Below are 12415 nucleotides of genomic sequence, written 5' to 3'. Positions count from 1 at the left end.
AGTAAAGTTTTGTATGATGTACAGTATGTATTTTGCATCTTTGTGTGTATTTGCTTCGTATTATGATCAATAGTAAATATTTTCAAATAAAAAACATATATATATATATATATAACGGGGTGAGTCGCGTAAGACGTAACACCCCCATTATTCCGTTGGCGATGGCACGTATCGACAAGCGGCGGTCGGCGAATCATAGCCGACTATGGGGCACATACTTTCGTACATTCACAATAATCACAACGTTTATATTGACCTAGATAATGAGGCAAGTACATGTTTTTTAAATCGGACACTATACTTTTTTTACCATCATTCGAACGCTCTGGAAAAGACGCGTATAGGGATGTAACGCATGTTGCTATTGTGATTGAAACTTCGCTTAAAGCGCTTAAAAGACGCTGGGAAATATTTTACGATTGAAGGTCGAGGCGGTCGGAAGCGGCTACAGACTAAAATCTCCTCTTGCGACCCGCAGGCCGAGTTGCCGTGCTCTATGCAGCATGCACGGCCTACACTACTACGCTACGTAGGTAAATCCTCTTCCGCCCTATTTCAAGCAAAGTTTGAATCACGATAGCAACATGCGTTACATCACTATACGCGTCTTTTCCAGAGCGTTCGAATGATGGTAAAAAAAGTATAGCGTCCCATTCAAAAAACATGTACTTGCCTCATTATCTCGGTCAATATAAACGTTGTGATTATTGTGCATGTACCAACGTATGTGCCCCATAGTCGGCTATGATTCGCCGAAAACAGCATGCCGACACGTGCAATCGCCCCCGGAATAAAGGGGGTGTTACGTCTTACGCGACTCACTCTGTATATGGCGCGAGTAATGAGGGTAATGAACAAGGGGCACTACGTCTGAAGTGTGTGGATAAGTTGAAAATTTTGGTCTGACGGCAGGCGTACTAGTATAGCTCGCGCAGTTGCAATGGCCACTGTGCTCGGATGGTTCAGTGGTCAGAGCATCTGCCTAGTAACAGGAGACCCAGGTTCGAATCAAAAATGGTTCAAATGGCTCTGAGCACTATGGGACTTAACATCTGTCGTCATCAGTCCCCTAGAACTTAGAACTACTTAAACCTAACTAACCTAAGGACATCACACACATCCATGACCGAGGCAGGATTCGAACCTGCGACCGTAGCAGTCACGCGGTTCCGGACTGAGCGCCTAGAACCGCTAGACCACCGCGGCCGGCAGGTTCGAATCCTGATATGGCACAAGCTTTCAACTTTCCCCATTGGTTTCAGTCAATGACCATTCACAATGAAGGTCTGTGATTTATTTGTGTATTAATAAAAGTTTGAGGTTGATGCCCGAGCGTCAAGAATTAGATAAAACGTGTCCAATCCTATTACCGTAAAGAATAAGATTCAGTAAGTTTCTAAGTAGGAAAACAGAGAAGAATAAGCCGGAAATTTATGAAGAGTGCATATAAAAACTATGACAGAATATTCATGCTATGGCGACTTAATAGCACAGCTAAGGAGTCTGACATCTGAATAAAAAAAAAAATGTGGTATGTGTAGCTGCTCAACAAACCACTTGAAATAGAAATGCAAGACAGTGATGATGCAAAAAATACAACATTGGAAAACGCAACCTCCATTCTTATGGATTCTGGCTTTATGAATTTTCCAAATTTGTCGAGTCAGAGGATGTTAAACTGCATATAATCTTTCACTATTAAAGTTCTGTAAGCAACTTCTTTTTTATAAAATAAAATAAAAATGGCGCATTGAAAGTTAATTAACCTTCAAATAATGGCTATGAATCTCCTTTAAATGTTTCTCAGTTTCTAGAATAATCACTGAAATGCTTTGTTTGGAAATACCAAATAAACGGTTCACATTGGTATATAAGGAGCCGGTTACTAGGTTCAAATGGTTCTGAACACCATGGCACTTAACATCTGAGGTCATCAGTCCCCTAGAACTTAGACCTACTTAAACCTAACTAACCTAAGGACATCACACACATCCATGCCCGAGGCAGGATTCGAACCTGCAACCGTAGCAGTTGCGCGGTTCCAGACTGTAGCGCCTAGAACCGCTCGGCCACGCAGGCCGGCGGTTACTAGGTATCTTATTGCTGCATTTTTCCAAGGAGAAAATTTAACATTCGCTATGCCCTCCTGAAATTTGCAAACAAAACATTGTCCCTTAGTATTTTTCGTACCTCTTTTATGTAGATTATTTCTTTACCCTAAGTCGCTTTTGCGTTTTATTTTTCTGTCGCCTTATCACATTAAACGCAGCAAAAGCTCCCAAGTAAGAAAGGTGATCCATAGCAGACTGCTTGCGCGGTTAGAACACAAGAACGCCCGCCATGCGTACATTCTTTTCACAAATTTTTGTTCATGCCCTCTCACTCCCGTGCGTCGGCGACTGCTCACGAGGAAAGAGGCATCCTGTGGACATACCTTTATATTAACCACCTTCCCCTTCCTCACTCCTCCTCCTCCTCCACCTCCACCGGCTACTGCCGGACGACCTTCGAAGATGTCTCCCGCAGATGGAGACGAAACGTCAGGTGAAAATTTTATACATCGACCACGGTCTCTCAGCCCAGAAGTTTCAGCTGAAGACAACACCGGCCGTGAAAGCCTACATTGTATGAACAACTGTATTTGTCTATGAAGATCCTTTTAACTCTGTTGCTTTGACTCTGGAATCGTCATACTATCAAGTCTTCCTGCCTCTGAAACACTGATTGTGATATTCATTCCTTGATCAATAAACTTTTGTGAACTTTGTTCACTGTTTTCTTTGTGTCGATCTGAGCGACACATCGGTCGTCATTAACCACAGTGGGTAGGTCTACTCTCCAGCAGTACGTGTACATAGACTGTATAACATTGCTTCAGTAGCTCATCTAAAGTATTACAGAGTGGTTTCACACAGAAGAACGAATGGATAACTCAGTTAACTAAACAAGTAAGTGGTTTCACTTGAAAAACAGAATGCACGGTTCAGCCGACAGGTAATTATATTCTGGTTTCACTTCAAAAGATTGAATGAATAACTGAGTCAATATGTAAAACTACATCGGAATAGATCGAATGTTTTCGGTTGCTCCCACAGACTCATTTGATTAAAAAAATGAATAATTCAACCTATATGTACAAACTACAACCAAATCAATCGATTGTTTTCCACAAATCAACTGTATATTGTTTTCATTAAGTTGTTCCCACCACTACCTGACGCTGTCTTATTTCTCCACGTGTTGGTAGACTTTCCTCCTTCTTGCACAAGGAATAACACGATATTCTTGCGGACGAACAACCTTAAAATACAGATTCCTGTATGAGAAACCTGTTGGTTAATCTCTCCCTATGTTGTTGTTGTGGTCTTCAGACTGAAGGCTGGTTTAATGCAGCTGTCAACAGTGTTCTGTCCTGGGAAAGCCTCTACATCTCTGGATGACTACCGATTTTCATGCTTCGTTAACGCAAGTTGCAACTCTCTGCCGCTAGAGGGTTCCGAATTTTAGTGTGCAACATGTCGGTGTGTAACATAACTGTATCGGTGCTTGAGAACCAGTGTGCTGTAATCCCTCAGAAAACTGAAAGCACAAATTTGAAGAGTTCGTCCACAAATGGAATACTCTCTCGTTCAGCATGACAATGCCAGACCCCACACGAGTACTGCGACATTTGCAAAAATCCGACGCCTTGGGTTCACTGTCACTGGTCATCCTCCATACAGTCCCGACTTGGCCCCAATCAATTTTCATCTGTTCCCGAAACTTAAAGAACACCTTCGAGGATTTCTCTTTCATAGTGATGAAGAAGCGGTGCAAGTCGAGGTAAGGTTGTCGTTCCGTCAACAAAGTCAATCAATTTGCAGTGACGGTATCAACAAACTGATTTATCAGCTGCCGAAAGGTGTTGTTGATATACCTCGATGGGGACAGCTGAATATGTATGCCCCGACCGGGACTCGAACCCGGGATCTCCTGCTTACATGGCAGACGCTCTACCCATCTGAGCCACACTTCCCGTGAGACCCACATTACCAACTGTCCACAATGTACATACGTCGTGTTCCTAATAGATATTTGACCACCCACTCATTACTCACGCACACTAAGGTGACGATTGCCGTAAGAGTTCGGGCAACCTGTGCGCATTCGCACAGACGAAGGTCAATGGCTGGGTAGCCTTTAACTATATATATGAAGATAGTAACTGTTCTCGAAAGAACAGATACCATTGGTGACAGTGCAGCTTCTCTAGAATAAATGATAATTAATTGAAATCCTTAGCTGCCGACAGGTGTTGTTGATATACCTCGATGGGGACAGCTGAAAATGTGTGCCCCGACCGGGACTCGAACTCGCGATCTCCGGCTTACATGGCAGACGCGCTATACATCTTTTTTTTTTTATAATCTCATTTTGTTCGTTTTCGTTCGTTGCATCTGCTCGTGGTGGACGTCGCAAGACACCCGTTTCAGTTCGTCGTTGATCCATTAACTCAGTTTTTTTTTTTTTATTACAGAGGGCAGCTAACCCTCTGACCGAACACACTGAGTTACCGTGCCGGCATCTGAGCCACTGAAGACACAGATGAAATGCAGGGACTTATCCCTTGCACGCTTCCCATGAGACCCACATTACCAACTGTTCACAATCTACATACGTAATGTACCTAATGTAGTTCGAGTCCCGGTCGGGGCACACATTTTCAGCTGTCCCCATCGAGGTATATCAACAACACTTGTCGGCAGCTGAGGGTTTCAATTAATTATCATTTATTCTAGAGAAGCTGCACGGTCATCCATGGTATCTGTTCTTTCGAGAACAGTTACTATCTCCATATAAACTGATTTCTCGTTGGGAGAAAAATGTTTGTCGCCAGGGTGACTATGCTGAGAAATGAATACACTGACGGAAAAAAATCGCAACTCCAAGGAACAGTTGTGCGATATAAACGAAAGTCGGTAGGCGTATTTCTACATCTGAAAGACGACGTCTTCAAATTTCGTGTTAGTCGCATAAGAGTTGCGCTAGTAGCGCCACTATGAGGATGCAAATCAAGTTTACTTTAAATAAACGCTGTAACTGTCGTGAGTGTTAGTTAGTTTTTAGATTAGACGTGGTGAGTTGCCGTTAGGTAAGTGTGCCTTTATGGCCACAAAGACGCCATTGTCAACACCTCAGCGAGCTTGAACGAGGTCGTGTAATAGGGCTACGAGAAGCTGAATCTTCCTTGTACGAAACTGCAGAAAGACTTGGCAGGTATGTAACCACTGTACATAACTGAATGAGATTTTCACTCTGCAGCGGAGTGTGCGCTGATATGAAACTTCCTGGCAGGTTAAAACTGTGTGCCGGACCGAGACTCGAACTCGGGACCTTTGCCTTTCGCGGGCAAGTGCTCTACCATCTGACAAGGGGAGGCCGCCAATTGTGAAATTCAGATTCGATTCATACTGCGCATAATAAAAGCTCATGGCCAGAGGTGTAATGTGGCAAAGCACCAAGATGCACTTCTCAGCCGTTGTCGAGAAAATCGACAGTTAAAAGAAACCGTTGCGGTGAAATACTCTCTACGATTAGTAGTTCTCTACAGCGTCGTGGCGCAGCGATAAGCGCTCGGGTTCGTAATACAAAAATCGCCGGATCGAATCTCGCGCCATATATATATATATATATATATATATATATATATATATATATATATATATATATATATATATATGAATTGCTTATGCATGTTGGTGAAGGCGGATCGCTCTCCAATTGTACCGCCTCCATTTTTCCGTTTTTTTAACAGGGTGTACCAAAGCTCTCCCGTCCACACTGATTTTCGACGATGTTATAAGTTGCGCTAGGGACCGCATCTACCTTCTTTCGAAGTTAGCAGGCAACTACGCTGTTATGCGGCGGTTCGTTTCGGCCCATTCAACATCTGCCCTTCAAGTGTAACGAGCGAGTAACGGAGTTTATATTTCATACCTGCCACAGCGAATTTGTGGTCGTGGGGTTTCTATTCTAATTCGAACGTTTGACTTACGCTATACGTATTCGTTTCGGAATATCGTTTCTACGTCTTCCGTTAACTATTCGTGGTTAACATTATGAAGACAATTAATAATATTTGTGAAATACAACTTTGTTTGCGGAAAACATAATGATGTTCGAAGTCGCCAGTTTTTCCACGACAAACGACTTTCAACAACTTATTATATGCATAATTGTTGCAACTGATTCCCGGGATATATATATATATATATATATATGTGTGTGTGTATAAACACATTTGAATTACAAAAAAACAAATAATAAAAAAAAATTTTGCATGGTGCGAGATTCGATCCGGCGACCTTCGGATTATAAACCCGAGCGCTTACCGCTGCGCCACGACGCTGTGGAAAATTATTAATCGTAGAGAGTATTTCACCGCAACGGTTTCTTTTAACTGTCGACTTTCTCGACAACGGCTGAGAAGTGCATCTTGGTGCTTTGCCACATTACACCTCTGGCCACGAGCTTTTATTATGCGCAGTATGAATCGAATCTGAATTTCACAATTGGTGGCCTCCCCTTGTGAGCTACCCAAGCAGGACTCACGCCCCGCCCTCACAGGTACTGGCAAAAGCGAGGCTGTGAGGACGGGGCGTGAGTCGTACTTGGGCAGCTCAAATGGTAGAGCACTTGCCCGCGAAAGGCAAAGGTCCCGAGTTCGAGTCTCACTCCCGCACACAGTTTTAATCTGCCAGGAAGTTTCACTGTACATAACTGCTGGCAGCGCTGGTCACGAGAATACCCGGTCGCAAGATGACCCGGCTCCTGACGGCCGCGTGGCATTAACGAGAGGGAAGACCATCGTGTTCGGCGTAAGGCTCTGGCGCATCGTACAGCATCTGCAGTAGCAGTTGGGACCACAGTAACACAACGAACTGTTACACATCGGTTATTTCAAGGACAGCTCTGTACCGCGCATTCCACTAACCTCAAACCACCCCCATTTGCGACTTGAGTCTTGTCAAGCGAGGGTTCATTGGAGGGCAGGGTGGAGATCTCTTGTGTTTTCTGATGAAAACTGGTTCTGCCTCGGTGCCAGTGATGTTGATTAGGAGGAGGCCAATTTAGGGCCTGCAGCCAGCATGTGTGTGTGCTAGACACACTGGACACGCCTGGAGCGCTCTCGTGGTTATCCCACGCACCCTGACTGCAAATTTGTACGTAAGTCTGGTGATTCGACCTGTTGTGCTGCCATTCATGAACAGCATTCCAGGGGGAATTTTCCAACAGGATGACGCTCGCCCACATACCGCTGTTCTAATCCACCATGCTCTACAGAGTGTTGACATTTTGCCTTGCTCTGTTCGATCGCCAGATCAGCCTCCAGCGAGCACATATGAGACACCATCGGACAACTCCAGCGTTATTCACAACCAGCATTAACCGTCCCTGTACTGACTGACCAAGTGCAAAAGGCATGGAACTCCATCCCAAAAACTTACATCCGACACCTGTACATCACAGTGCATGCGCGTCTACATACTTCAGTTCACCATTCTGGCGGTTACACGGGTCACACAGGCAAACGATGGAAAAACATTTTCGCTGAAAATACCTTATTTTTATATTTTTATGGTGGGAAATCCAAATATGATACTTAAAAAACTGTATCACCCACCCTTTCTTCACATTTTGCAGTTAAATTTGTTAAATTAAGCGATTTTTAAAGAATTTAACAGCTTTATATAGTTAAAATAATTTAAAAAGGAGGTGTAATGAATGCAGATGACGTTGGCAGCACTGCTGAAAAACATTTGGTGGCAAAAAAAGGTCTATTCTATTTTTATGTTTACAGATGGTGTTTTGTTTACTGTCAATCTAACCTCACTTTCCCGTTTCCTGTACATGTGCTCAGTACAATGTCTAATCGTGGTTGTAAAAACCCTGCTGACAGTTTTTGTTATATTTGTGGTGAATTTGTGATTAAAAAACACCAAAGAAACATTACAGACTTTGTGAAATAGGTTTATCTATCATACTTTGGATGTAAACTTGGTGATCAAGATAAATCTTGTGCGCTGCATAAGGCATCTTATGTGTGTGTTGAAAATCTGAGAAAATGGTCCAGAAAGGAGAAGAAGGCTTTTAGATTTGCTGTTCCTGTGATATGGAGGGAGCCAAGAAATCTTTCTGATGATTGCTACTTTTGCAGTGTTGATATTACTGGTCATATTTCGAAAAACAAGAAGGTAATAAGCTACCCTAACCTTCCGTCCTCCATCTGACCAGTAGGGGGTGGTGTAAATTTGCCAGTTCCTGGACCACGAGACAATTTAAATTCTATTCCAACAGAAGTATTTTCTGATCTACGATCTGATTTAGGTGAACCAAATGATGATGAATTCCACTGAAATACAGAAAGTCTAGAGCCCAAATGGTTTACTCAGACCGAGCTTAACGATTTGGTTAAGGATCTGGACTTAACGAAAGAAAAAGCTGAATTGTATGACTCTAGATTAAAAGAAAAGAACTTACTGGCAGCTAGAACCAGCATATACATGAATAGAAAGAGAGAGCAACATTCCCTGTCTGATGAATGAGTTTGGTAGTGAATACAAAAAGGAAGACTGGGGGCTATTTATTGATTCATCCAAAACTAGTTTAAAGGCTGTTTTATTGCACAATGGTAACATGTATGCAGCTATACCGGTTATACATTCTGTACATATGGAAGACAGCTATGAAAGCCTGGAAGTAGTGCTAAATAAAATAGGGTATTCTGCACATGGTTGGATGATATGTGGCGATTTAAAAGTAACATGCATGCTCCTTGGTCAGCAAGGTGGCTTTACCAAATTTTCATGTTTCTTGTGTGAATGGGACAGTAGGACTAGGGATCAACACTGGTGCAGAAAGAACTGGCCTTAGAGGCAGTCTTTAAAACCTAGTGAGAAGAACATTCTACGCAAAAACCTTGTAGATCCAAAAAACGTACTCCTACCACCTCTACATATAAAGTTAGGGCTAATAAAACAGCTTGTAAAGGCTTTGCCTAAAGATGGACCATGTTTTAAGTATCTCTGCCATAAGTTTCCACACCTTTCAGAAGCTAAACTAAAAGAAAGCGTCTTTGTCGAACCTGAAATTAGAAAATTGATGTTTGATATCAACTTTGAATCCACAATGACCTTCAATGAGAAAGAAACTTGGGTCTCATTCAAGCAAGTCTTTACAAAGTTCTTAGGACACGAAAGAGACCCAGAATATGTTTCTATTATAGCTACAATGTTAAAGAAGTTTAAAACTTTAGGATGTTTAATGAGCCTGAAAGTTCACTTTTTGAACAGTCACCTCATTATTTCCCGGACTATATGGGAGATGTTAGTGAGGATCAAGGACAGCATTTTCACCAGGACATTAAAGTGATGGAAAAACACTACCAAGGCCTCTGGAACACCAACATGATGGGGGCTATTGTTCGTCACTTCACCGCGAAGTTCAGCAAGCGACCCATCGTAGAAAAAGCTACACAAGTAGCTTCAAAGAAAAAAGAGAAAGAAAATACAAACCAATTCTAGCTCACATGTGAAACCTCTATTAACATATATCATTGTTTTAAGTAGCTTACTGTAAATACAAACTATCCGTATGTTGCAACAAAGAATTTCATTAATTTCCCCGTTTACCATATAGCATAGGATTTTTATACTGTATAATAAAAAGCATATAGCTCGAAAACTATAGGTGATACAAAAAACTAAGGCTAGATTTGGATTCAGCTCATAAAAATCTGTAAAGATCAGCTATCAAAGTAAAAAAAAGTTTTTGAAAACAAATTTTTCGTTGGCTTGTGAACACCCTCGTCACGCTAGTTCATAGGCGAAGTACTGATGCTAAGCTGTGTTCGCATCGACCCTCTGTCCATAATCATGTTGTATGAATGGAGATGATGTTTTAACTACTGATGACACCTTTGGCACAATTGTTTTATAAATCTCCATTGCACGATGTAATTTTAGTGTATTTTACTTCTGATGAAGGTATATTTAGATATACCGAAACCGTGATCAAGAATTTTAGTAAATCTTTATCCTGCAACTGTTTTGGCTGTCATCATTTACCATGAAGAATTTCAACAGTTGCTGTTTCAGCCATGTTTAAAATCTTGAGATGTTCAGAAGTGTCTGTATCATGTCTAGTGACTTCAGACGACTGTGGAATGTCATTGCACTACGAGTGACAGAGCAGTCACGCTTTATTCACTCACTACCTCTTGAGAAATCATCAGTTTATGGCACAAACGTTGTTTATAGTTCACCTACGTCACTTCTTTTCTCTTTATGTTTCGTGAGGTTCGTGGCGAATCATAAACAATTTTTACCGCATGTGGAGTACAATGGCAAACAAATTTTATCAGTGTGTGGTTTAGGTGAGAACTCCGCTCAATAATCACATGTTCTTGAGACAGTCAAAGCAGGAGAGGAGATCAGCAGGAATCTGAGATGACAGTGGAGTTACAAGTAGGTGGTGTAGAGACACCGTCCTATTGGAATCGTGGCAAACATTCCTTCATTTTGTGTACATTAATATTGACAGGGCTTGTAGAATATCATTATTGCTATTATTATTGTTAAATGTTAGTCACCTTAAAACATATGTATTATTGTGATATGCATAATTAATTTGTTAGCTTTACTGTCACTGTATTAATCACTTACTGAAGCAGGCCAATTTGGTTATAAATATGATCATTCTGGTTGATAAACGCGTAGGTCGTCTGTTGTTGCCTGAAAAAGAAAGCCAAAAGTTTAATTTCACTCGCAGAGCAATTGCTGAAAAATTAGTCTGTTTGTGGAATTAATTTCTAAAAGAATAATGACAAAATGAACTTAATGTAACTTAATTATTAAAATATGTGGCTCATCTGCTGGGGTATGAGGATGAGTAACCATGTGTCATGTAGTAAGACATTTATATTCGATAATATATGATAGTGTGAAACACTTGATTTGTATTTTCCGTAACTATACCGGGTGTTACAAAAAGGTACGGCCAAACTTTCAGGAAACATTCCTCACACACAAATAAAGAAAAGATGTTATGTGGACATGTGTCCGGAAACGCTTAATTTCCATGTTAGAGCTCATTTTAGTTTCGTCAGTATGTACTGTACTTCCTCGATTCACCGCCAGTTGGCCCAATTGAAGGAAGGTAATGTTGACTTCGGTGCTTGTGTTGACATGCGACTCATTGCTCCACAGTACTAGCATCAATCACATCAGTACGTAGCATCAACAGGTTCGTGTTCATCACGAACGTGGTTTTGCAGTCAGTGCAATGTTTACAAATGCGGAGTTGGCAGATGCCCATTTGATGTATGGATTAGGACGGGACAATAGCCATGATGCGGTACGTTTGTATCGAGACAGATTTCCAGAACGAAGGTGTCCCGACAGAAAGACGTTCGAAGCAATTGATCGGCGTCTTAGGGAGCACGGAACATTCCAGTCTATGACTCGCGACTGGGGAAGACCTAGAACGACGAGGACACCTGCAATGGACGAGGCAATTCTTCGTGGAGTTGACGATAACCCTAATGTCAGCGTCAGAGAAGTTGCTGCTGTACAAGGTAACGTTGACCACGTCACTGTATGGAGAGTGCTACGGGAGAACCAGTTGTTTCCGTACCATGTACAGCGTGTGTAGGCACTATCAGCAGCTGATTGGCCTCCACGGTTACACTTCTGCGAATGGTTCATCCAACAATGTGTCAATCCTCATTTCAGTGCAAATGTTCTCTTTACGGATGAGGCTTCATTCCAACGTGATCAAATTGCAAATTTTCACAATCAACATGTGTGGGCTGACGAGAATCCGCACGCAATTGTGCAATCACGTCATCAACACAGATTTTCTGTGAACGTTTGGGCAGGCATTGTTGGTGATGTCTTGATTGGGCCCCATGTTCTTCCACCTACGCTCAATGGAGCACGTTATCATGATTTCATACGGGATACTCTACCTGTGCTGCTAGAACATGTGCCTTTACAAGTACGACACAACATGTGGTTCATGCACGATGGAGCTCCTGCACATTTCAGTCGAAGTGTTCGTACGCTTCTCAACAACAGATTCGGTGACCGATGGATTGGTAGAGGCGGACCAATTCCATGGCCTCCACGCTCTCCTGACCTCAACTCTCTTGACTTGCATTTATGGGGGCATTTGAAAGCTCTTGTCTACGCAACCCCGGTACGAAATGTAGAGACTCTTCGTGCTCTTATTGTGGGCGGCTGTGATACAATACGCCATTCTCCAGGGGTGCATCAGCGCATCAGGGATTCCATGCGACAGAGGGTGGATGCATGTATCCTCGCTAACGGAGGACATTTTGAACATTTCCTGTAGCAAAATGTTTGAAGTCACGCTG

The 12415-nt window shown here is 42.2% G+C and overlaps 1 protein-coding gene across 1 annotated transcript in view; it reads right to left on the bottom strand.

Annotated features, from left to right (window-relative positions):
* Nucleotides 1-12415, bottom strand: part of LOC126470751 (ras and EF-hand domain-containing protein-like) — a 379970-nt gene that overhangs the window by 92528 nt on the left and 275027 nt on the right. Inside the window, exon 5 of the mRNA XM_050098757.1 lies at nt 10704-10772. Coding sequence (XP_049954714.1) covers nt 10704-10772 — 69 coding nt within the window. The remainder of the gene's footprint in view (nt 1-10703; nt 10773-12415) is intronic.

This window comes from Schistocerca serialis, chromosome 3, assembly GCF_023864345.2.
Source record: "Schistocerca serialis cubense isolate TAMUIC-IGC-003099 chromosome 3, iqSchSeri2.2, whole genome shotgun sequence".
Classification (NCBI taxonomy): domain Eukaryota; kingdom Metazoa; phylum Arthropoda; class Insecta; order Orthoptera; family Acrididae; genus Schistocerca; species Schistocerca serialis.
Note: the sequence above shows the minus strand (reverse complement) of the source record. Positions and strands in the feature narration are given on the sequence as shown.